The 26,121-nt window shown below is 39.7% G+C and overlaps 2 protein-coding genes and 1 long non-coding RNA gene across 6 annotated transcripts; 2 read left to right on the top strand and 1 right to left on the bottom strand.

The window, feature by feature from the left end:
* Positions 1 to 894: 894 nt before the first annotated feature.
* Positions 895 to 18,793, bottom strand: LOC116262385 (7-deoxyloganetin glucosyltransferase-like). Of its 3 annotated transcripts, none has more exons than XM_050079971.1 (2): positions 18,242 to 18,793; positions 895 to 2,070 (listed from the first exon to the last, which is right to left on the bottom strand). In XM_050079971.1, the coding sequence occupies exons 1-2, from the start codon at positions 18,729 to 18,731 to the stop codon at positions 1,148 to 1,150; spliced, it is 1,413 nt and encodes a 470-aa protein (XP_049935928.1). In that variant the 5' UTR covers positions 18,732 to 18,793; the 3' UTR covers positions 895 to 1,147. The 3 variants fall into 3 exon arrangements, with proteins under 3 accessions (XP_049935928.1, XP_031497573.1, XP_031498089.1); XM_031641713.2 differs by lacking the exon at positions 18,242 to 18,793 and adding an exon at positions 3,541 to 4,196; XM_031642229.2 differs by lacking the exon at positions 895 to 2,070 and adding an exon at positions 15,380 to 16,399.
* Positions 1,975 to 18,408, top strand: LOC116262386 (uncharacterized). 2 transcript variants are annotated; one of them, XR_004174453.2, is made up of 3 exons: positions 1,975 to 2,114; positions 2,442 to 3,577; positions 18,279 to 18,408. It is a non-coding gene; the product is annotated as an uncharacterized LOC116262386 (long non-coding RNA). The 2 variants fall into 2 exon arrangements; XR_007574412.1 differs by having other exon boundaries at positions 1,985 to 2,114; positions 3,449 to 3,577.
* A 3,422-nt stretch (positions 18,794 to 22,215) lies between the features above and the next one.
* Positions 22,216 to 24,186, top strand: LOC116261729 (protein WHAT'S THIS FACTOR 1 homolog, chloroplastic). Its single transcript, XM_031640549.2, has one exon. The coding sequence runs from the start codon at positions 22,425 to 22,427 to the stop codon at positions 23,634 to 23,636; it is 1,212 nt and encodes a 403-aa protein (XP_031496409.1). The 5' UTR covers positions 22,216 to 22,424; the 3' UTR covers positions 23,637 to 24,186.
* Positions 24,187 to 26,121: the final 1,935 nt, after the last annotated feature.

The following is a 26,121-nucleotide window of genomic DNA, read 5'->3' as shown; positions in this document are numbered from 1 at the left end:
TTGTGAGAAGCAACCAAATCCTACCCACTACTGGCAGCAACCTAGAGGCTTTTAAATACCGGACGACTTCTCAGTGGAGCCAGCGTTTGATGCCCGGAATTAGGTGGATTATTATTGATTAATGCAAGCTCAAGCAAGAATTTCATTTTTTTTCAATCGACCAAAAGCCAGGATTCCAATTTCCTGCAAAATTCAGGATATGCCCAATCTTAAAATCCCGTAATAAAACCAGGAGAGCATAAATACGACAACCAAAATTCAGGATTCCAATGTGGCAGGAAATGAGCATACTCGTATGCTGTTCTTAATAAGAACCGAGGCAGATTCAATGCCAGACGGCCCATCATTAAATGTCAAAAATGATATTAAATGTCTCTGCGGAAAGGTCACCGCTAAAAGGACAAACAACCTACAGAGAGCCACGTAGAAGGCCAGGAAGCCGTGGTGGCCGAGTTTCAACGGCGCTCTAAATAACAAACAGAAGTCATTTGATGCGTGGGAAGTTTCTTGGTGAGTTCGTGAATAAAGACGAGAGTGCAGAGTCAGGAATTTTTTTGTTGAAGTTTTGTATTTAACCAAAAAAAATAAAAGTATTTATCAAAATTAGAGCCTGGGAAGTCATTTTAATAAGAGAAGCAATTGTTTCAGTGTTTCCTGGTGTTAAACTAATTCGGCTGTTGTTAACTTTGTCGCGCTTGCCTCATCCAAGTCTTTGGCGAGAAGATGCTTGTCTTTCTCAACCTTTTGTCTTGCTTGCTTTTGTTGCAGCTTTTGTTGTGTTCAGGGTGCAAAAAAGTCTTCCGAATATTTTTTAAAAAGCCGTCAAACTGTTTTAAAAAATTATGAGGGAGAGGGAGAGAGAGGAACTGAAAAAAACAAGTGGGTCAAAGAATATCATCGACTCAAAACTGGCAACATTTTGTATTTTTTATGACATTTCAAATCCTGAAGAAAGGAAAATAACAGATTATGAGAAAGGGTGCACGCAGTGTTCTTTGCCGACGGAGTACAATAAGTAAAAGTCAGACGCAGGCGCGGCAAAGAGTCGCATGTCTTACAGAAACCAGCGGGATAACTATAGCTGCTATGTAGATGATCTCCCCTAGTACAAGTTTGAGCGTGGTTTTAAGAAAATAGTGAAGCTGAATTACTGCTGTAAGTCTTTGATCAGCCTCTCGAGGTTGACAGAGGCAGGTCCACCAGGCAGAGCGGCCTGCTCTGCTGCTTCCTTCCACTTCTTGGCCATCCTCCTCTTCTCCTTTCCCTTCTCTCCCTCCATCATCTCCCTCACTTGGACCTCGATCTCCTCCCTCCTCACGTTGCTGTCGATCTCCATCCCCATCTCCCACTCTGTGCAGGTGAACCTACAGTTGGTCGGCTGCTCCGCAAAGAAGGGCCAACACAGCATGGGCACTCCCCCACAGATGCTCTCCACCGTCGAGTTCCACCCACTGTGGGTGAGGAACAACCCGACCGAAGGGTGGCTGAGCACCTCCTGTTGGGAACACCAGCTAGCCAGCATCCCCCTCTTCCTCGTCTCGGCCAGGAACTCCTTCGGCAGAAGGGCCGCCTCGCCTTGCACTAGGTCGGGCCTGATGATCCACAGGAATGGGTAGTTGCTGTTGGCCAGGCCCCAGGCGAACTCTACCAGCTGCTGTGGACTCATGACAGTGATGCTGCCGAAGTTGACGTAGACGACTGAGCCTTCCCCCTGCTCGTCTAGCCAGTCCAGGCAGCCGTCCTCTTCTTTCCACAGGCTGGACTGGATGGCAGTCAGCCCGTTCATGTTCACGCGCTGGCCGAGTTTCAGCAGAGGACCGACCGCGTAGACGCGAGGGATTCGGGCTCGGAGAGCCTCGAGGACTTCGTACTCCAGATCTTCAAAGGTGTTAAGGATGAGGCCCACGCCCTTGGTCACCGTCTGTGCTTCCTTGTTGCAGAAGTTGAGCATGATGTCGTCCCTGTCGAGAGTTCTGATGAAGCTGGGCATGTCCCTGAGAAGGATGCCCTGCATCCCTTTTATCCAATCAATTTTGGTCCGGAGATACCCATTTGTCAGCTGGCTCTCATCTGTTCATGTGCAGCAAGAGAATCAAGGAAAGCTCGCAATCTAGGTACTACACAAAAGTTTCTACTACTACTCTTAATTTACAGATCATTTACATAGGTTTTCTTTCTTTTCAAATCTGTACAATTGTAATTTGTTACAATTAAAACCTGGAAATCTACTCTTAGGTCAGTTTGCTTGGATGTATGAACAGAATTTTATAGGAATAAATGCATCAGACGATCTGGAAACTTCTTAAATCTTTTAACTGACTTAGCTTGGTTATCATGGAAACTGTTGACAAGTATAAAGTTTCGTGACATTGTCTGAATCTTTTGTGTAGTTAATCAAAAGGGTTGGAGAATTTCATTTCTACACGTTTGTTGTTGGGCAGGCGGTGAAAAGGACCTTTTGAAGAGATGAAGAAAACAAGGACAGGAAATCTTCAAGAAGGGACTTAGATCGAGTCCATTTTCACTATTTTGGTCTTGGAAGCAACAAGTGTGCTCCAGAAAATTACAAGGACCGTTTTCAAAAGTTGAGTACAATTGATGCCAACCGCATCTTCTCCAGATATTTCTGCCACAACAAATCCCATCTTATCTCTAGATGTGACGCTTAGTTTGTATCATTCTTTGACTTCAAAAATGACAGGCCCAGACTAAATTTATTTTAAGACTCGAATCCAAAGCATTGGGATTTGATCACTATTTGAAGTGTAGGTAGACCGTAGACCGGACATTTCAGATTCCGTGGTTTAATTATATGGGATTGCAACTGATCTGGGCAAGAATGGTTCGGTTAGATAATGGAATGCACTCCAAGGCCTAACATTTTCTATGTAGGGGATCAGGGTGAGTTCAGAATTAACGATTTACGTCTTTCCAGATGAATATCATATATGATTCAACTGTCTAGCAGCGGAGACGGAGTTCGGGAGGATGGAATATGGATATTTCAGTATCATTTTCGAGTTGGTAGATCGGGAGAGAGAGGTGAAACTTTCCAGTTGGGTAGGGAGAGCTCCAGAAATATGGGCATTTAGACTATCATTTTCAAACACCTACAAGTACTCAGTGATGTAGAGAAAGGGGGGACTTGAGGAAAAGTTTGCTGAAAAGAATAGGTTTCATGTTCTTCAAATTTCTATCAAATTTAAACGATGTTTTCTCATTCCAGAAATCTTATTTTTCAAAATATTTGGATAGATCAAGCATTTCCATGAGAGAGCGAGCTGTGACTAGTGAAAGCATGATTTACTTAACGGAAGTGAAAACTTTAAACTAAAGTGAAATCCTGCACTGAGAAGGCATGGCTCAGAAAAAAAAAAAAAGCACCCTACGGTAGAGCAGCTTTGTAAATAATTAAAAAAAATTCGACGTTTGGTTCATTTTTATGCAGTCAGCTAAAGCAAGAATACTGGAGCAAGGCAACACAGAAATTCCCAACAAAAAAGATCTAACCATAAGAAAGCAGCATATGAACATAGATACCCTTCAATGGCGTGTAACCTCTCTCTATGAGATCAAGGTAATGAAAGTAGCCCCAGAAGCCACAGGCGCTCGTAGTCCAGAAGAAGACCACCGGCAACTCAAGCTCCTGGGCAGCCTTGTGGGTGAAACTCATGACTCCATCAGAAATTATGCAAGTCACCGGTGGGTTGCCAGATTCGTTGAGCTTCTGCAGAAGACGAAGGAAAGGAGCGTGACAGTTCTTGGTGGTGGAGTCACAGAGTGCAGGGATGTCCTGGGTGCGGTCGGGGTCAGAGGGTGGCAACCCGTCGGGGATGGCCTCGAACCTGAAGTCCTTCAAGCCCTTGACCGCGCCGGGACCCCTCGACCTCACCAGGCGCTGGTGGTTGTACTCCGTGAGGACGAAGGTTATGTGGAAGCCCTTGCAGTGGAGGAGCTTCGCGAGCTGCATCATGGGGGTGATGTGCCCCTGTGCAGGGTAAGGGACGCATACGGCATGAGGTTTCTCCATGGCCGCCGCCGCTGCTGCTGCTGCTGCTGGCTGGACAAGGAAAGGGAGATCAGCCAACAACTCAGCAGAAGAAAAGAGAAAAGAGGTTCTGGTATTTGGCAAAGAAAGATCAGAGGGCCTCTGCATTTATAGGCACTTGGCAGCTCTAAACTGATGCCAGGCCCGTTTGCTGTGACCGTTCCTATGACGCTGATACTTTTACTGCCAGGTTTGGGAAGTCAAACTCTGTTTTACATTCAAATCACGTGTCATCAAAACCGAAGGAACTCGATTTTGACAAAATTTGGATTTCATTAAGCGCATGCGCGAACTATATCTGATATTTTAAAGACCAGATGTGTCAGACCCAAAAATAAAAAATAAAACTCATAAAGTTATTTAGTTGGATTAGCTTGATAGATTGATGGAATATATTGAAAAGTGTTTTATAAATCTATTTCAAATTTTAAGGTAAATTAACAAGCAGTTACAGATCAAAATTTTAATTTTTCTAAAAGCAAACTAGATTTAATGAAGATGTTATCTAAACACTCCTTTTTAGGTCTGTCATATGAAACGCAAGGTCGGTTAATAGAAAGTGTAAGAGAAGGACGGAAGCTCTTCAAAGGGGCCGACCAGTTTGGTTATTCGAAAGGATCGACCTTCTCTTTTATAAAAGAGCTTAGTCGTGTTTGGTAGTTTTAAAGCTGCATTAAAAGGAATCTTTTCGATGAACTCATAGATTTTAAGTTGATGCTACACGGAATGATCTTACCTTTGATTCATGCCATTGTTTAAAACCATTGCCGATATGAGATGTGCAAGGACAAAGTTTTTTGAAAGCAACACTTTATTTATTTGCATTTGGTTTGTCACTGGCTGTTCAGATAACAACGACTCTTGGAGTGGCGTAGGGGCATGACTCAAAGTTAGTTTTGTATATTTTAAGATCGTCTGAAGAGTCGTACATTTTGGTGCAGCACTGAAGAAGACGAAATCTGCTTCCTTCGTCGCAAGCGAGTATCACGTGGGGGCTGCACTAATTCTCGAGCATCCACCGGCAATCTTTTTATTTCTTCTTTCATAAAAGTATCGTACCAGGCTTGGCTTGGAAAGCCTGGCCATTGCATTCCTCCATTATCGAGGGAAGTAGATGGAGGATTTGATGGTCAAAGCTTCTTTTACTATGTACTATTTACATTTTATGGAGAGAGTTGATGTTATAAAAGTTTGAAACGATTGATCACTTACCAACGGGTGTGTGGGTAATTGTTCATACAAAACTAAGGAAAAAAGCATGTGTTTATAAAGCTGCACAAAATTGTGTGTCTCAGGTTTAAACTATTGTTACAAAAAATGTGTACGGATATTATATGATAAGAAATTTTTTAAGTATAATATGATAAAGTTGTATATCTTGAAAACATTTTGACAAAAATCTCAGTATATTTTTAAAAAATTTAAAACATTTATAAATAAAAACAATTATAAAAAATAATAAAAAATGCGAAAACAACGTAAAAAAATGTATATAATATGCATATAATACAAGTTTTCTATTTTCTGACATTTTTTTCATGTTTAATATGGCTGACTGTGTTTTGGCGTATTATATGCATTTTTTTGCAATCGCCAATCGTTTAAACTAAGGCTCCAGTAGATTTAAAACTTATGCTAAAGGTTAAAAACAATGAATCTAAGGTTAGATGGAAAAAAAGGTCACATCCTAAATCCATGAAGCAAACACAATCTTAAAACACAATCTTAAGCCACTGAAATGTTCAAATAAACTATTGAAAACTTTTCATAAAGGACAAACATATTTTTAAAATTTTCACATAAGCTAAATTAAACATTTTGATATAGTAAAATAGTAATTTTTTTTCAATATTATGTGAATTGAATAAACCTAAGGAAGCAAAGTAAACGCATATTTGGCTTAAGGCCGATAGACTATTAGCTTTCATCTTTATAAAAGAAATGTTTTACTTATTTCAAACCACTTTTGAGCGATCAGCCTTAAGCTCCTACTAGTTCAATTAAGGAGGAAAAAAATCCAACATTTTTTTATGGGTATAATAAAAAGAGAAATTTTTTATTTAAGCCCACCTCTATCATATAATTTCAGAAAGGGGATTATCTTTCACAGTTTTTCTAATAAGCACCACAGTTTCTATAAAACCGTCAGACTGTTAGACAAAGCAGTGAGTACGTAGCATAGTGATATGGAGTAAGGTTGAAAAAGGCTGCAGGGAAACTTTTTTTTAAATATTTTTCATGCTAAAGAAAGTTCAGTTCAAGCCCTTATTTCAGAGTTTTCATAAAATGCGTGGCAAAAGTAAAATCAAAACAAAAAATTCAACTAATAATAGTAATAATGAATCTATATATTATTTCTTATTCGCCAAAATCACGCATGAGTTTTAAATCTTTAAATATAAGCAATGAATGTCGTCGATACGGCAGGAAGCAGAACATCACAACAATTATGAGTTGAAATAGATCCCTACCTAAAACTAATTGACTCAATTATTGGGCTCTCCCATCAATTTCTTAAAGTAAAATTATAATAAACGTGACCTCTAGATTGGGCCCTCTTGTTAAATTTCTTATAATAGAAATTTACTTTTGTTTTTGAAGGAAAACACATAATTTTCAACCTGTTTTCGGGTGAGCGAGATGTATTAATCTCACCGCTCGAAAAAGAACCAAAAGCCCTTACATTTCTCCTGCCTCTGGAGTCCTGAGCTGCGTCAGTATCAGCGATAGCAACGATATACCCTTCAACTTGGATGTCGCGTCCTACCACCTTAAGACACAGGAACATAACGCTCACAAGAATCGAACTAAAGACCAGCCTTTATACAGACCCTTAGCTCGACCAGCTACGTTATGTCCCTTGAGACTAATTTTTTCAATGTGTTTTGCAAACTTATTTTATATGTAAATAATTATAGCAAGGCTTTCAACGTTTGGGCAAAGAACAAATCGTTCCACAACTCTGAAATGTTCCTCGTAGTGGCAAAAGATGTGGTCACTTTTATTTAGGTGTGGAGGATCTCACGAATCTTTACTCAGTGTGACATAAGATCTATTATTTTTTTTTTATATATAAATAAGTAAAATACTTGTAAGACATTTATGTAAGAATTTTAAAAAAAAAATTGTTGCTGACGTGAGCAACTATCTACGCCAGCCTATACGTAGCTCCGCTACTGAATGTACATCAAATGTAGAAAAAATACTACCTAAAACAATTATATTATGTATTTAGACATGCTTGAATTTCCAAACACTTGATATTAAATGCATTTTAGAAATGATATTTATGATCAAATTAGACAGAAGAAGTAGGTTGACCTATGGCAAATGAAAATATGGAACAATCATGCCATTCCTAGAGCCCAGTGGGTGTTGTATCTGGTGCTAGATGATAAAGTGTTAAAAGATTACAAAGAATGGGTGTCAATATAGCTAAGAGGGTGTTATCTTTGCACCCAACAATAAAAAGGCCCTGCTCACATTTGTTCCTGAATTGCTTTAATTCGAGCTCATTTGCACTATATTTCAGCCAAATTCAATGTTGTCTTTAAATGGGCTGCTTCGCTTAGAGAGATTTGTTTATGGCAGTGGATTGTTAAATTTAAAGCTTCTTGGGTCAATAAATGTTGTGGGCATTGGGCAGATTTGACACCCAAAACCCGAGCTCAGGCTGGGCCCAACACCTAAAACCCAAGTTCAAGCCTACTTTGGCTTGATTATATATATATATATATATATAATTAATCATAACAAAATATTGTAATGATATATATACATATATATATATCAATAAAATATGTATTAAAAAAATCTTATCGGGTTGAACCAGGTTTAGTCGGGCCTACCCGATAAGTTCTCGAGCTGGCCGGTGCCTTTTTCTCATGCTCAAGCAAGCTCAGGCCCAAGTCGGGCCGGCTACTTGACCCGACGCTCTATGTATTGGTCGTAACGATATGCATATATGAACTAACTGACGTGTTTTATGTATATCAAAATCTTATTTTTTTTATTTTCATTTTTGTTCTTGCAAAAGTTGTTTTATTAATCATAAGCATTTTGATCTTAATTAAAATTATGCACGAAAAAATCATATAGGACACTGTGTAGAACCCGCTTCGTTCGTGGTAAGGGAGTACAATAAGTGAAAGGCTAGCGGGATAACTATGAGTGGTATAGAGATATCTCTCTTGAGCGAGTTTTTAAGCGAACCTGGTTTATATGCACTATATTGATCAACAAAATTTCATGCACTAATTAATGACAAAATTACTCTAGTTCACACTACAAAAACGTTTTTGTAAAGGCAAAAAGGAAAATTAAAAAGTTAAAAATTAAAAAATACATTTTTTAAATTACCAAAATGCTTAAATTTCAAAGAATATTGCTTGCAACCTTTTATCCCACTACACAACATAATTTTGTAACCACCATATCCTATGAAACAAATACAAGATACAAAGACAGAGACAAATATTGAGAGGGTACGGGATGCAGACGGCATGAGGCCTCTGCATTTGTAGGCACTCTTCCATAGGATTCAGGGCAGATCTTGGCAGCTCTCAATTCTAATGTGGGCCACTTTGTTGTGGTTGTCGTTAAGACACTGATCATTTTACTATCAGGTTTTGGAGGTCAAACCCGGTCTCACATTCAAACCATATGCCATCAACGAACTCAAATTTAACAAAATTTGGCTTTGCTAAGTGTGCCAACTATGTGGTTTTTTAACAAAACAAAAAAAACAGAGTATGTTTTGCAAATAGTAATTGTTTCGAAAGATTGAAATAGATTCATGAAACATTTTAATAAATATTTTGTGAATTCACTTTAACTTTTATCGTAAATTCCAACAACGTTACAAAACATTTTAAAATTTTAACCAAAACAAATTTTCGCAAAACCAGATTTAATGAAAATGTCATCGTTAAGATCGGCTGGTAGAACAGTGAAAGATAAGGACCGAAGCTCTGTAAAGCCAGTGGACCCAAAAGCCTAGACAATAGATGTTTAACGGCACCTACAAGGACGAATTTTGAAATCAACAGTTTCTTCTTTCTTTTATGAATTTTGACTCAGTAGACATGTAAATTGAGTTGACACGGATATCTTAACCTTCTTTATATCGAATGGCCGCCCAATTAAAAAGAAAGCATTGTTCAGACGATGACCTGCTAGACTACACGTGCTTTCGCTTTCTATGTCAAGGATCATAATCTGTATTAATGAAATTACAGCGGAAAGTTAATGATTTACACTTTTCTTTATAACTTGCAGTCGTCCCTTGTTCTTTCTCCGGAAGAAATTCAGCTGGTATATATATATATATATATATCACTAGAAAGTTTATTATCAAGTAGTCTGAGTCTCATTCATTGCCCATCTCTTTTTTTATCTGTCATCTTCATCCCACGTGAATGTTTATTATCAAGTAGTCTGAGTCTCATTCATTGCCCATCTCTTTTTTTATCTGTCATCTTCATCCTACGTGAATGATAGCACTAATTTTTATTGTTGTACCCGTGGATCGTATCGGGGCCGACCAAGAGCTGCTGATTTAATGGATGCGATTGGTTGTGTCATGGGCTGACTCCTTTAATCCGTGTGGCACGGCAAGAACCTATTTGCAGTCGGCTTTCAAATTATCAAAAGGAGCGTAAAAGTCGTTTTGTAGAACACAGTGCATAAACAAAGTAGAGTGTGAATAAAGAAAACTCGCAATGTATTCATCTTAAAAAGCTTGTACATCATGAGAGAGGTAAGAAAGGAGAAATTTTGTAGTTTTGTAGCAAATAGATAATTAAGCTTTATTGTAAATGGAGTGTAGTAGGTTTGATTAATGTCTGCTTTTTTTTAGAGTAGTGGCAACTGTGAGTGACCGGTGGGTTAGGGACTGAGAGTTTTACAAATCATACTTTCAAAATTAATTTTGATAGGGATTAAAATATAACTTTTTAAAATTTTATATAGGATAAGAAAATTTTAAAAATTTACATGCAAACTTTGTAAATTTTTTTTTTTGAAGTGTGGCCAAAGCCCCTCTAGACCCCCACTTGGCTCCACCTCTGGAGTGGGTAATTTCCCATACAAAAATAATAATTTTTATTTTAGTATTTTAGCATTGATTTTTTATCATACTTCTTACAAATTTAAAATTTATTATTAATGCCCCTAATTAAAAAAAATTGGTTTTTTTTCATAATAAACATTCTCGAGCATATTTAGAAGGAAAAAAACACCTTATGACTATGAAGACATTTAGAAAGCACATACTGATACAGATCAGTGGCGGAGCTACTTGTTGGTTGGGGTGGGCCATTGCCCATGCCAACCCAACAAAAATTTCATTATAATGTGTTAGCCTTGCATTGTTATGACTTTAAATTTATACGTAGTGCCCACACCAAAGTTTTATCACCTACACAAGTATCTCACTAATGACAAATCTTAGCTCCACCAGTGATATGGATGGATGTTTCTTACGATTGAAATTTGTCCGCTTGTGCCTAAGTAGACAAAATCCTTTTTCAGGTCTAATACAATTGTTCTTGTTAAGTAGACTAGTTATTGGTAGAATAATTTGAATATTTTTCCCGACGGCACTTTAGCCGACGGCTTGCTTTCTCAACGGCTCTGGCAGGTCTTAGGCGACGCAGGAAGCGTTGGTAATGTTGTAGAGGCTTTGGTTTCGTGGAGAGTGAGTGATCTGTACAACGTATTGTGTCATGCTTTAACGTAAAAGTTGATGGGAATGAGGTGGAATTGAACACCAACTTAGACACAAGGTGTGGTGCATCGTATTAGCTCTAGCTTTATTATAGCAGAGTAAAACTGATCATCGTTCACAAGGTGGCTTATTTCAACACCCATTTTCGTCCGCATGAAGAAAGTGAGGGGTGTGTGTACATGTTGGGTGTAAAATTTTTTTCTTTGGGGTAAATTACGGTCAGTGCAGTACTAGATATAAAAGCAATTATGATTTCAGATCTAGAGATTAACTGTCCTTTGACAACTTTCCATAGGCAAGATTTTAGTTTTTTAGGAAAAGAGGAATCTGAGGAGAGTCCCCACCATTTTTGTTCACCAAAAAATGGGACTAGAGTGGTCGGCAAAATTTTGGCTTTTTAGTTTAAAAAGTTGATCAATTACTTAACTTTTTCATCTCTCAGTAGAACCAAATCTTATCTAGTGTCTTTCTATCATTTTATCATGTCTCATGTCTTAAATCTTTTTTCAACAAGTGCTTCAACCCAAAAATTTCTGGCTCTCAGTTTGACTTCCTGAAAGTTGTATCGCCTCTCTCCGTTCGCTTCTTTCAAAGAAAATAGGTCCTTGTTAGTTTTGTACCCATCTTATAATTCTCATCCGATAGTTCGTATGTATTGGCTTTTGCTTTCGTTCTCTAACTTTGACTGTCTTTCAGGTCACTGAATCCCTTTCATGGGATGCTTTGCAACAACTCTTGTCTACTATGGGACGGCCATTACTATGAGAGGTAAAAGAGAAATTTGGTTCACTCATTCAAAAAAATCTTAGGACATGATAAGCTGATCGACTTCTGGTTCACAATTTCATAAGAAAGACACAAACTGCAGTTTTCAGTTTTCATGAGGAGATCGGAGAAACACGGTCCCTGGAGTCATTTTCACAGCTAATTAAAAACCAACCGATCTAAGTGTCTAATTAGATTTAGTTTACATGTGTATTTTAACCAGAATGGAGAAATCCTCGGCCTCTCACAACAATGGATGCACATTACGTCAGCATCCATAATGTTTAAGCACACGTCCACGATACAAGATTGGATGGAGCTCAAGTTGGTTGGAATATATATATATATATATATATATATATATATATAGAGAGAGAGAGAGAGAGAGAACCTGAACCATGATTCTGTCTAATTTTGTATTAAATGAACAGCTAATCAGAATCATCCTATCTTAATAGATTGGACAGCTCTAGTGCTGCTTTTTATTTTTTTCCTCATTTCTCTCTCACCGATCCCTCCCTCCCCTCCCCAACTCTCCCTCCCTCCCTTCCTCATGTCCTCCAATGTCTTCCAACACAGTGGTCGCCTTCCTTTCTTCCCCAACTCCCACCCTCTTTAACAACAGCTGGGTGGAAAACTCCACCCATCTTCGCTGCGTTATCTGGCGCCTCATCGGCGCCGCCACATCACCAACCATCCAAGTTCCACAAAAGACATCACAGATTATCAAAATTGACAACGAGAGCAAGATAAGACCTGTAAAGACAGATACACACCATAAGGTTTTCAATGTTCCATGTGCCAATTTAATTAAAATGAATGTAAATATCAAAGTCCAATGCGCCATGTCTAGTACAACAGAAACATAAATGGAAATTGTTTTCAACAGGTAAATTGGAAGATAAGATTGTAACACATATAAAATCAATATTACACATCTCGAACCACAACCTTTTAGCCTTAGCAACAAAAAAGAAACAAATTCATAACAAGCGCTGCATTCAACATTCATCTGGAACATGGCCATAGCAAAGAGAGATCAACAGAAAAAAGATAAACTAATTTAAAAGATGGTCAGAGACTCAGAAATCAGATTTTACTAATAAATTTGTATTAGCTTCTTGCTTATTTATGAGAAAGATTCAGAGATTTCGTCTGAAAGGGAGAGAGGCTCTCAAAACGGTTCTAGCATGGTAAGATGGAAAATGCCAAAAATGACGTCACCACCATGAGAAAAAAAGGAAAGAGAGATTGAACACAAAAAAAGAAAGCTAGTGCGTCTTAGTCTCTTTCTTCATCCTTTCATCTCGTTTCTGCCAACAGCCCTGAATGGATATTCATTGAAGACCTCTGCTAGACTACTGCATGCTGAACCCCAGCTTACCTGACTACCTCCTCCAGACTCGGACGACCTCTTCTACACTCGACTCATTAGTGCAGTAGTCCTCGAGGATATCTATCTTTTTTTCTTATATTGTGGCTGTTGGTTTGTGAAGAAATTCTTTGTTGACGTGGCTATCAAGTCAACTCCACACACTCATTTCTTCCTGCTTCCGACAGGTAGTTCTGCTTCTCCATCGGATTTCATTTGCTTAACACACCCGACGGGTGCTGTCAGTTTCCTAGTGAGTGAGAAGTTTTGGAAGGATTCAGTCAAGACTGGGAATCGCATGGCCCTGACTAAATTAGTCTAAAAACAAACTCGAATGACCATCACCTTAGAGGCACCTTTTGTTTGTGCAGCTAACCTAGAAAGACTGACGAGAGAAAAAAAGACAGTCACACAGGCAGGTAGTTTTTTTTTTAGCTCTAGAACTAACTAAACTAACTAGTGGTTCAATAGTCGAACAAAGGTCGGGCCTGACAAAAAGGCCGGTGTTCATGCAGCAACACTGTCACACGGCAGGGCACAGGCGTCAGGTCAGGTGGCCAACGGTGGGATTTGGTTGGTAACTTGGTGGAGGTCCTTAACTTACACAGAGAAGCTCAGAGGCAAAATCCTTTTGGCGGGAGATATTTAATTTTAACACATGCAACGGTGCTTGCAGTTCTTCAAAGAGGAAAAAACAAGATAATCTTAAGTGTCACGGGGAGAGGAACTGAGGAAGCGATTAGCGATACATCTGAGAAAGGAATAACAGTGTTTACCTTATTTTAAAGAGAAATGTTACGGTTGTTTTCCCCTAACTAACCTTGTTTCAATCTTATAAAAAGACTCACAATATGGATATGTTATTGTAAAAACAGATTATCACTGTAAACGAATACTTATGAAGGCAAAAACCAATCAATTTTAATACTTAATGCTGTCACAAATGCTCAATTCAATAATTACGCAGCAAATGACAGTCTTTAGCATCAATATAACAATCCAAACCAACTAGTTTAATAGTAGAAAGTGCATAAAACTGTTCATACCGACTGTTGTAATACGTACAATGCTGAAATTTCAATTATAAATAAACATACTGTAGAACAAAACATCAAAAAAGATGCATACCAAGTATACTTTATATATATCAAAGGAAACCAAATACACTAATAGCAATATCCAAACCAGCTTTGCTTCCGCACTCTCCTCCGTTCAGCACCAGATTGGTGCTCCCTCCCACATGGTGATAGAAGATATCAAGATAAAATTACATGTTTTGAAAACAAAAGCATTTTTTATCCGCTGTTGATCATTCTTTTAATACTGGTACTCTTGTTAGTTTACGTCAAGAATAAATACTCTATGTCAATAAGTGGCTCTTCAAGAATTTATTTCAAAAGTTGAGCACCAATTGTTGTCTTTCAAAAGTTGTCACCATCAAGGCCCAAGCATTCTGCATGCTGAGGAAATTAAAAATTGAAGGTCCAAGTATGCTGCATGCATCCTGGATTTAGAAGGTTATAAATGCTTTACAAGAAAACCCAAGCCTTCATGACAAAGATGATAAAGTTAAAACTTGATTTCAGGTATTTTAACTCACACTTTTCTCAATTCTTTAGTCTTGTTTCTACTCAAATCTTAGTAGGACAATTTAATTTTTAGTATTGAAAATAGTTTAAAAGCATGGCAGAGCTCGAGGAGCCAGTGGGGATTCCCCTCCCCCTGGAAAAAGATGTCTTTCTAAGATAATGAGAATAACAAAAAAGTCATGGCCTTTCATATCAAATTTTCTAGAAAATTCCATTGCTAGTGCGAGAACTGAAGCCATACTTTCCTCCTTCCTCTGAGGTTCAGAGCAGAGTGTCTAGGTTAGGGTTTAAGCTACATGTTAACTAATGCATCCCCTTTCCCTATCGGCACAAAGGGGGTATAGATGCCCATGTGATTCGAACTAACGACCAGCCTCCTAGTGTCCTACCACAACTTAGGGCCTGGCTTTTCAAAATTTTCACATAATATGACGGAGATGTGATTATGCTCCCGATTTCAATTCTAAACAGGTATAAAGGCAAAGGGGGCTGGGAGAAGCCATTTTTGAAAAATTAACAAGTATTTGTGATATTTTTTAGACTTTTTAATTTGACCCTTCTAAAAATTGCAAGTAAATATATTGTTGATGTTTCTGTGAATAACTTCTTATAACCCACAAAGAATAACTAAGTTCATGCGATTCTGCAACGTATTTAAAGATCAAAATGATCTGTGCATGCACCAATTCAAGCATTGCGTCCAAAATGAAATTGGGTGAAGCACTGAAGATTCTCGGTGCATTTTGAACCGCATTATTATAGAAAGTCCTAATTTAATCTTCGGCGATGGAGTACAATAAATAAAAGGTCGGACGCAGGCACAGCTAACAGTTGCATGTTTTACAGAAGCTCCAGCGCGAGAGCACAGTAGCGGGATAACTAGACCTCGCCTAGTACAAATTTGAGCGAGTTTTTAAGAAGAACAGTGAAGACGAATCACTGTTGGCCCTTCTGCAGCGAAAACCGATGCTTCTTCTGCAGCAGTACGTCATTGATCAGCTTCTCGAGGTTGACGGTGGCAGGTCCACCAGGCAGAGACGCCTTCTCTGCTGCTTCCTTCCACTTCTTGGCCATCCTCCTCTTCTCCTTCCCCATCTCTCCCCTCATCATCTCCCTCACTTGGCCCTCGATCTCCTCCCTCCTCACGTTGCTGTCGATCTCCATCCCCATCTCCCACTCTGTGCAGGTGAACCTACAGTTGGTCGGCTGCTCCGCAAAGAAGGGCCAACACAGCATGGGCACCCCCCCGCAGATGCTCTCCATTGTCGAGTTCCACCCACTGTGGGTGAGGAACACCCCGACCGAAGGGTGGCTCAGCACCTCCTGTTGGGGACACCAGCTAGCCAGCAGGCCCCTCTTCCTCGTCTCGGCCAGGAACTCCTTCGGCAGAAGGGCCGCCTCGCCTTGCACCAGGTCGGGCCTGATGATCCACAGGAACGGATAGTTGCTGTTGGCCAGGCCCCAGGCGAACTCCACCAGCTGGTGCGGACTCATGACGGTGATGCTGCCGAAATTGACGTAGACGACCGTGCCTTCCCCCTGCTCGTCCAGCCATTCCAGGCAGCCGTCCTCTTCTTTCCACAGGCTAGACTTGATGGCAGTCAGCCCGTTCATGGCCACGCTCTGGCCGAGTTTCAGCAGAGGACCGACTGTGTAGACGCGAGGGATTCGGTCTCGTATGGCCTCCAGGACTTCGTACTCCAGATCTTCAAAGGTGTTAAGGATGAGGCCCACGCCCTTGGTCACCGTCTGTGCTTCATTGTTGCAGTAGTTGAGCATGAAGTCGTCCATGTCGAGAGTTCTGACGAAGCTGGGCATGTCTCTGAGAAGGATACCCTGCATACCTTCTATCCAATCAATTCTGGTGCGGAGGTACCCATTTGTCAGCTGGCTCTCATCTGTTCAATGTGCAGCAAGAGAATCAAGGAAGGCTCGCAATCTAAGCACTGCACAAAAGTTTCTCCTACAAAACTTAATTTACTGATCATTTACATAGGTTTTCTTTCTTTTCAAATCTGTAAAAGGAGGGCTGTAATTTGTTACAATTAAAACCTGGAAATCTACTCTTAGGTCAGTTTGCATGGATGTATGAACAGAATTTCATGGGAACAAATGAATCGGACGATCTGGAAACTTCTTAAATCTTTTAAGATGGCAACTGCTGACAATCACGTCTAAAGTTTTGTGTGATATTGACTGAATCTTTTGTGTAATTAATCAAAAGGGTTGGAGAATTTCATTTCACATGTTCGCTGTTGGGGAGGCCGTGAAAAGGACCTCTGGACCCGTTCCCCTCCTTTTTGCCTTTTCCCCCGAAAGCAAAAACACTAAGGATGAAGATTTTCATGCGAGACAAAACGAAAGATCGATTGTTCTTTACAATTATGAGTAATGGATGATGATCAAACTGTCAAAGTTGAAGAATGAAGAAAACAAGGACAGAAAGTCTTAAGGAATGAACTTAGATTGAGTATATTCTGCCCATTTTGGTTCTGGAATGTAAGTTGCAGAAAAGTAGGTGCGCTTTCAAGTTTCAACAGTTAATACTGTTGTTGACAATGGCATCTTCACGACATATCTCTCCCGATGACAAGTCCCGTTTAACCGCTAGATGTGACGCTTTGTTTGTCTCATTCTTTGACTTTAGAAAATACAGACTCGGAACTAAATTTATTTGAAGACTCGGATCAAAAGCACGTTAGGGTCTGTTTCACTTTTTGAACTGAATGTAAAACCTGCTGAGATCATGTGGTTTATCAAAGCTGGTTATATATAACATTTTTGTGTAAGTAATTCCATGTGTTATTTTAATAAAAATAAAAAATGTTAATGGTTAATGAAAGTAAATTTGTTAGTCTTATATTTATTTGTTATCTCACAATATACATATATAATGTTTAGGTATAAAAATAGATATACATATTAATAATAAAGTTCGCATGCAAAATACGCTGATGGGCGACATGATCTAGTGATTTATTTCATAGTATAGTGTTGGTTAGTTGGCCATGGAAGGTTCGATTAGACAATGGCAAATCGTGTGGCTATCTTGCACGGATCTGACAGACCCATGCTTCCTGGCCTGCCTTGCATTAAAGTTTAAACACAGCGCGTCTTTCCATATGAATGCCATATTTCAGACTGTCCAGCAAGGAGGATGCCATATTTCAGACTGTCCAGCAAGGAGGAAGACAAAGTTCGGGCAATAATGGTTCTTTCAATCATTTTCAAATTATTCGATAGGGAGAGAGAGGTCAAAATTTCCACTTAAGTAGGAAGATCTCCTGCAATATATATGAGAAGTTTGCTGAAAAGAGGTAGGTTTCTGGTTCATAAAATTTTTGACAAATTTAAACAATGTTTCCTCATGCCATAAATCTTATTTTTTCAAATACGTTAGACAGAACATGCATTTCCATGAGAGAGCCAAAGCATGATTTAAACTTCAAGATAAAGTGAAACCCTGCACTGTAAACGCATGGTCAGGAGTAAAAAAAAAAAAAAAGCACCCAACGGTAAAGCAGCTTGAAGAATGATTAAATTTTTTTTGATACTGTAATTCATTTTGGCTCAGTTAACTAAAGCAACAATATTTTGGCACAAATGAAAAGGTAACTTTAGTCTAACCAGAAGACGAACTAAGGAGAATGACGATGAGCAAGAATACTGGAGCAAGGCAACACAGAAATTGCCAACAAAAAAGATCTAACCATAAGAAAGCAGCATATGAACATAGATACCCTTCAATGGCGTGTAACCTCTCTGTATGAGATCAAGGTAATGAAAGTAGCCCCAGAAGCCACAGGCGCTCGTAGTCCAGAAGAAGACCACAGGCAACTCAAGCTCCCGGGCAGCCTTGTGGGTGAAACTCATGACTCCATCAGAAATTATGCAAGTCACCGGTGGGTTGCCAGATTCGTTGAGCTTCTGCAGAAGACGAAGGAAAGGAGCGTGACAGTTCTTGGTGATGGAGTCACAGAGTGCAGGGATGTCCTGGGTGCGGTCGGGGTCAGAGGGTGGCAACCCGTCGGGGATGGCCTCGAACCTGAAGTCCTTCAAGCCCTTGACCGCGCCGGGGCCCCTCGACCTCACCAGGCGCTGGTGGTTGTACTCCGTGAGGACGAAGGTTATGTGGAAGCCCTTGCAGTGGAGGAGCTTCGCGAGCTGCATCATGGGGGTGATGTGCCCCTGTGCAGGGTAAGGGACGCATACGGCATGAGGTTTCTCCATGGCCGCCTCCGCTGCTGCTGCTGCTGCTGGCTGGACAAGGAAAGGGAGATCAGCCAACGGAAGAAAAGAGAAAAGAGGTTCTGTATTTGGCAAAGAAAGATCAGAGGGCCTCTCCATTTATAGGCACTAGTAACTTCCCCCATGGAGGCCGGGGCAGATCTTGGCAGCTCCCAGTTCCATGGGCCCATCTGCTGTGACAATTTTGTAACTAAAATTCTCACACCGAGAATTCGCTTCCTCAAACAAAGAATTTTGTTTCGCGTATTATTTAACTTCAGAATTGTGATTTTAACTACGAAGTGGAATTATGATTTTAAAATTGTAGAGTTTTTGCATGAAAACGCGTCATCACGATTTTAACTCGTCATTCTATATTTTTAATTTTAAGTCGTCATTCTATATTTTTAATTTTAAGTCGTCATCACTATGTTCTAATAAAAATTTGGTATGCACATTCTCCATTCTCTTTCTAGTTTCTCTGGTTCCCCTGCATCCAGCAGGACTTGAACCTACTAATTTGCCAATTTTGAGTTGGGTCCTTCAACCACTCAACTATGGATGCTTCGCGAAGACTCATCATCAACGGGGGCAACCTGCTTTTTTATTTTAATCTAATTTTTTTACTATTGATTCATGAACATGACTTATATATATATATATATATATATAAGCAAGATACTTTAAATTATGTGATCAGTTTAATAGCAGGATCACATAGTTTTTTGAATATTTTGTCACTGTAATTAGTCAAGTTAGTTTTTATATGGTGATCATATTTTATTATTTATAAAGTATTTATGCTTCATGATTTTGCTAACATATAAATAAAATATTTTAGGAATCATAGCATATAAGTAAAATATTTTTAAAAAAAACTTTTGCATATTTATGTTTTTTTAACATCACTTTTAGATATTTCATCATTGTAATTTGCATATTTTGCTAATATAATGTGATCACTTTCCATGTTTGATTAGGATGGTCTAGCAAATTATATATGGTGATAAAATATTTAAAAATCATGTAAAAAACAAAAAAAAATGTACAAATGAATAAAATAAAATGAAGCATAAACTAGTTTTTTTAAGAATTGACATGTAGCACTTTTGAATGGGGCCATGTAATTGAATAAAAAATATTTTTACTGGGATAATAAATTCTAAAGTGTGGGTTATTGTAAACCATCTTAAATTATCTTTTTTCTTTTTTTTGTGTAGTCCAAACAAACATAATCTTAATAATTTTTTTTTTTCTTTTCTTTGTATCCAAATGAGTTTTTATAATCACCCAGTCACCCTTTTCTTTTCATTTTCCTCTTCATTTTCTGTCCTTTTTTTTCTTCCTTTCATTGATTTCACTTTCTTTCCTTCCATCCAAACAAAACTTAAGTCTCATGGAAAACGCAGGGTCGTTTAGTAGGACACGATTATTGAAAGACGAAAGACGAAGCTATTTGAAGGGGAAATGAATGGAACATGAGTAGGGGGTGAGAATTCTAAACTTTGTTTCCCAACGCTATTCTTTTCTGAACTTTGTTTCTGACTAGGCTCTGTAAGAGTTGGGCCGATTGAGACCAGACTCTGGAGTATCCAACGGTAATTTTTAGAAGGTCTGGCATCAATACATGCTAGGATTTTTTTTTATGGGCGGGTCAAATGGTCAGATGAATTTATTCGAATAGGGTCAAACTAAAATCGAATCTACAAAATAGATTACGTAACTAAAAATTTTCAATTTTTGTAAAATAAATTTTTTTTGTTTAAATTAGTTAAGGTGGGACCACGGCCTAGGCAGCCTCCCCTCCCTCTGCTCGACTCAGGTCAGGCCAGTCCAATGATTGTTTTTAATCATGTCAACTCAGGTCCTAAATAACTAACCCAAGCCGCCAAGTTCATCATGGACCGAGTATCCAATTACCCATCACCCATCGGGACAGTGAATTTTAAAATATTAGGAGTTCTTAATATGTGAACAAAAAAATTGCTAAAAAAATTAAATTTTCTGGTGACCATGGTAGCCCACGCATGCCTTCCCCTGTTAGGGTCTTCTCTTTTCTCCCATCTTAATATTTTTGAGAAAATTTAATGCTTCAACTACCAAGTTGAGGTTAGGTTGTCTGGGTCGGACCAAATAGTGATCTTTGCATAGCATTTTGTTCACAGGTTAGTCTACCCCTAAAAAAAATAAAAAATAAAAAGAACTTGGGCCCATCTTATTTAATTTTTCACTAGTAAAATTATAATACAAAAGTACTTTCACCTTTCAAAAAAACATATTTTCGAAGTGCTTGACAAAATTATTTTATATAAAACTAATTATAGCAAGATGCTTAACATTTGGGGCAAAGAACAAATCATTCCACAAGCTTTAAAAGTTAATAAACAGATTTTAAACTTTGAAGAAGAAAATTCTCATAGTGGGAGAAATTAACTCTTTGTTTAAAATAACAAAGTACTTTGTTTTTTAATAAAAATTATCCGGAGTTCAACGGGTTATAGTCACGCTTCACTAGAAGGAAGAAAGCATGTTGGAGGAGTGCACTGGACCCCAATGAGGGTCGTAGCCGTTCATAAATCTCACTACTTGTCAACTCTTTGCCGTGAGTGCTAAGGAACACTATTAGTGTTGTTCATGAGAGAATGAGAGAAGAGTTGAGCCAAGGAGTCGAGTTTTTTGAGCGAGTTTGAGTTGAGCTCGAGTTTGTTGAACAGCCCTAGGAACACATTTGATAGATTGTATCCCTTCATTTTCTCCGTCACCAAAGCACTCCTTTCAGCAGCATTTTCTCCGTCACCAAAGCACTCCTTTCAATCTAATAGTTGGCATCAGCTCATCAGTCCAGGTCTCGATTCCAAGCAGGTTTCAAGGCAAGGGAGCCTGAATCTATTTCATAGATCTCAAAATTCATGAATTTCAAGATACAAGGACTACAAGTTCATGATGTAATTGATGCAGCTTTCAAACCAAAAAATATATATATTTCTTTTGAAAAAAAATCAAGTACCTTGCATCTCAAGATATGATATCTCCTAACTAATCTCAGGTCACGTCCAGACGCCTTCAATGAAATTCCCAGTACATGCCATTAAAAGTCATATGCGTCATTGGATGAAATGGAAGATTCATTAGACTTGAGCCAACATAATCAATTGTAAGATCACCGGACGACTGATCAAACACATTTTCATCTCTCTCTCTCTCTCTTTCCTCATAAAACAAACAGAGAATTTATAAGATCCTCTTCCGTGATAAATTGACGACCTTTGAAACGAATTTTTGATATGACTTGCAGAAGTTTGAAAGAGTCAACACCTATTCCTGAAAGTGTTGCACCTAAAGTTTCAAATTTAAACAAATGTAGTGCTTCATTTACATGATATCTATGTTTGGTAGCTTCAGATCTAAGATCGAGAGAACCATGGATCTGTAGTCTGACATTTTAAGCGACATCTTTTCCTCGGACTACAGATTTCATAGTTCTTGTGATGCAATGCCGATTTCAAATCTGCATCTGTAGTTGTGATTGTGAAATCCACCATTTGCTTCAGTGGTGGCTTTCACCCAACGTGGATTTTGAAACAACAGAACATAACGTCCTCTTCCAAGACAACTAATCAAACAAGGTCCTCCACGCCAAAGCCCGTAAAACCCTCGGAGAGTCGGGGCGCTCTATCTCCTTCTCTCGCTGTGCCGATGCCGCCATGGCAGCTTGGGCCCTTAGCTCGGAAGGTCCTAAGCAGTGTCGGCTCCTCTTGTAGGGAGTACAGCCTCCAGCGCGTCTGCAAGGCTTTAGCCAGCGGCTCTTTCTCCCAGCGGCGGCGGAAGAAGAGGAAGGTAAGGAAGGAGAGCGCCAGGACGAAACTCGTCCAGCCCGACTCCCGGCGGATACAGTCCTTCGAGTCCATCGTCGAGCGAGATGCCTTCTTCCGGTTCCTCACCAAGACGAAGGAATTTCTCGCCAAGCAGCCGGAGCAGATCCTCCAGCTCGACGATGCCGGGAAGCTTCACCGGGAGCTGGGGTTCCCCCGCGGCCGGAAGGTCACCCGGTCGATCGAGCGCCACCCGGCGATCTTCCGCCTCTACCGCCATACCGACGGCAAGATGTGGTTCGGTTTCACGGCTCTGATGGATGACCTCCTCCGGGAGGAGAGGGAGATCATGGACTCCATGGAGAAGGCTAGGGTTGACACCGTCCGGAAGCTCCTCATGATGTCCGCGAAGAAACGGATCCCCATGAGCAAGATCAACCACTGCCGCCTCCTCTTCGGCATCCCCGACGACTTCCGGGATCGCGTCCTCAAATACCCCGAGCACTTCAGGGTCGTCCATGAGGACGGCAAGCGGATTCTCGAGCTCGTCCGCTGGGATCCTGCCCTAGCCGTCAGCGCCCTCGAGGCCGACTTCGTCCTGGACGAAGAGCGGGTGCGGAGGGCGTTCGCCTTCCCGGTGGCCCACGCCACCTCCCTCAATCTCGGCAAGGAGGGCACCAGAAAACTGAACATGCTCAACACCCTGCCTCTTGTCTCGCCTTATTCCGACGCTTCGGACCTGAAATTGTGGTCGCCGGAGGCGGAGAAACGCAGGGTGAGCGTGCTGCACGAGCTCCTTAGCCTGACCCTGGAGAAAAGGGCGTCCATACACCATATTGTGGAGTTCAAGGAGGAATTCGCCCTCACAAAGCACACTTATCAGATGCTCTTGAAGCAGCCGAGGGCGTTCTACCTGGCCGGGACAGAGATGAATTGGACGGTCTTCTTGAAGGAGGCTTATAAGGACGGGGAATTGAGCGAGAAGGATCCTCAGGTTCTCTTCAATGAGAAATTGTATCGCTACGGATCGATGCGGCAATGTCCGCCTGAGCTTATTTCTACTGATGATGAAGATGGAGTTTCTGCCTATGATTGAATACATGAATTTGGTTTTGCCTCTAGTCAAAGTGAGAGGAATATAAAGTGTTGTGCACTTGCTTGATCAGAATGATGGCTTTCGCATCTCCTCTACCGCCACCAAACATTTTCTTCTTTTTTCTCGGTGATGATACATGCGCTCGCCCTTCCATTATCGTCGTTCTGTTTATAGGCTAGTCCACATCCTGAGAAGGTCATTAATCACAGATGATGTATGGCTGAAAAAGATAAAATTTCTGTAGTTTGAGAGATCAACTGACAGCAGAGTAGTAAGGAAAAACTTTTTCGGTGCTTTTATGGAGTTGAATCCTCGGCTGTTTTCTACTACTTCTGGTCATCTGTAACCAAACATGGGGTCTGTCTAGCTAGTTTGGTCTTTAATTTCTGGCAACTTTTGATCGTGGAGGCCTGGAGGGGCTGCGTAGTTGCATTTGGCTGATGAGCTGCCTTGAATTTTTGGAGAGAAGGGTAATCCACGGTCGTAAACAACTATTCTGTGTGTCTGTGCTTGACGTTAATGAAGGTTAGAATCTCTCTAGCTTTACTTATCTTTGGCAACTTTTTTGGAAACATTAACATTCGGATATGACCTCTGCGTTCAGAAACCTAGAAATTGGCAGCAACTGAACTTCTTTTTTCCGAATCTGTAAATGTGATTTTGGCAAAGGTCACAGCATTGTTTTGAACCCTTATATTAAAGAAAAGAACAAAAAACTGGAACTGTAATATTGGTTCTTAGATTGTCAGAGATGGAGATCACATTCACAAAGTTAGTTTCATTAAAAACGCATTAGAATTGTTTTACCTAGGATCTCCAAACTCAGGAGTAACAAAATTATCCTACTTTGACAAGGAAAAAAAAAAGGCCATGCTCTTGACCTTGTCAAAGAATTAAACCTCCTTATTCTTGCCAAAGCCTTGAGATCTTGATGGCTCAACGATTTGAGAGAAAAATGTGTTTCTGCCAAGATATTTTAAGATTCAAGGAACTCCAGCAAATATTCTTGGCTCCAAAACCATAGAAGGCATCCTCTGGGTTCTTGACACGATACGGAGCACATGTGGTGCCAAAACATAGCATTGCGGATGGAATTGATAATGCAACTCCATTCTCAAAGCCATATTCCAAGAATCATAATGAATAGGTAGTCATTAGCATTTCAGATGGAGTTGATAGCGCAACTCCATCCTCAAAGTAATTTTCCAAATATAATCTCGAAAGGTAGTCATTGGCATTGCAGTTGGAGTTGATAATGCAACTCCATCCTCTTTTCCGAATATCACCTTGAAGAGGTAGTCATTAGCGACACACTGTTTTTTTATGTGGTATCCTTTTTTTCAGGCGCGCCTGGTACTTCTTTCTTGATTGAATGCATGATCAAAGCGGAGTTCCAAGCAGCTTGTCTTGTCTGAAATTCTATAAACTTGAATTCATGTTTTTTCTTTTTTGTTTGAGATGGTGCAGGAAAAACTCAGTCAGCTAATACAATCAGTGGCACGCCGTAGGAGTGGAACTCGGACCACCCATTTGATAGCCAAGGTCCTCCTTGTATACCAAGCCCTGTAGATCCAATTTGAAACTCAATTCTGTCTCATGCAATCTCGCAGTGTGGAAGCTCCCTTCTTTTTATTACTGAACTACTCAACAAATGAAGGAATTACACAGATACAACAAAAAACCCGAAGGATGGAAATGCGATAACATCCACCTTCGATTAACCATCAGGCAAACCATCTCATTCAGTGCGATAGTCTGGGTTACTATCTACAGCATGAAGGAAATCATGCTTTCTCAGTAGATGAGAACCACATGTTCATCTAAAGATTGCCTTGATGAATCTCAAAAAGTCTTCTAATATCTCTGCTGCTGGAACAGACAATGAAACCTACTTGCTAGAGGAAGTTCTTAAACACCAAATAATCCAAGTTTGTGCAAAGAAGTTCCTCGTAAACATCATAATCATCCTCTGCAACTTTTATTAGGCGAATTTTTATTTTAATGTAGTCTATTAATTTGCATTTTACATGAGGAGAATATACGACTGTCAAAAGGCAATGAAGGCCAGGCAGGGGCACTCACTTCTCTCCCTACACACTCTCAATTTTTTTTTTTTAATTTACGTGTAAGTTTTAAGAAAATTTATTTATTTTATATAAAAATTTTAAAAATTAATTTTTCGGCTCATTGTCAAAATTTAAAAGCTATAATTAGGAGCCCCTTAAAAAAGATTCTAACTCCACCCTTCGTCTCATGACATAACAAGACTTTGCTCCTATACTGCCAATCCAACTAATATATGGTTATAACAAAAGGTAAAATCATCTTTCTTGAAAATCATGAAAACTTTTCCCTTTCTAAAAAAAATCATATTCCGGTAGGGCGAGAAAGTTATTCCTCTATAATGACAATTACCAGTGAGTAGCCTTATATAAACAGGGTTCTTATTTTGTAGCACCGACCGCCTTTGATCCTCCTCAAACTC

Source organism: Nymphaea colorata, chromosome 10, assembly GCF_008831285.2.
Source record: "Nymphaea colorata isolate Beijing-Zhang1983 chromosome 10, ASM883128v2, whole genome shotgun sequence".
Taxonomy (NCBI): domain Eukaryota; kingdom Viridiplantae; phylum Streptophyta; class Magnoliopsida; order Nymphaeales; family Nymphaeaceae; genus Nymphaea; species Nymphaea colorata.
Note: the sequence above shows the minus strand (reverse complement) of the source record. Positions and strands in the feature narration are given on the sequence as shown.

Bases quoted from the DNA above. Each gene is read 5' to 3' on its own strand.
- LOC116261729 (XM_031640549.2), top strand. From the start codon at position 22,425: ATGCCGCCATGGCAGCTTGGGCCCTTAGCTCGGAAGGTCCTAAGCAGT.
- LOC116262385 (XM_031641713.2), bottom strand. From the start codon at position 4,156: ATGCAGAGGCCCTCTGATCTTTCTTTGCCAAATACCAGAACCTCTTTT. The intron at 2,071-3,540 runs GTATCTATGTTC...GCACATGAACAG, and splicing joins AGGTTACACGCCATTGAAGG to ATGAGAGCCAGCTGACAAAT.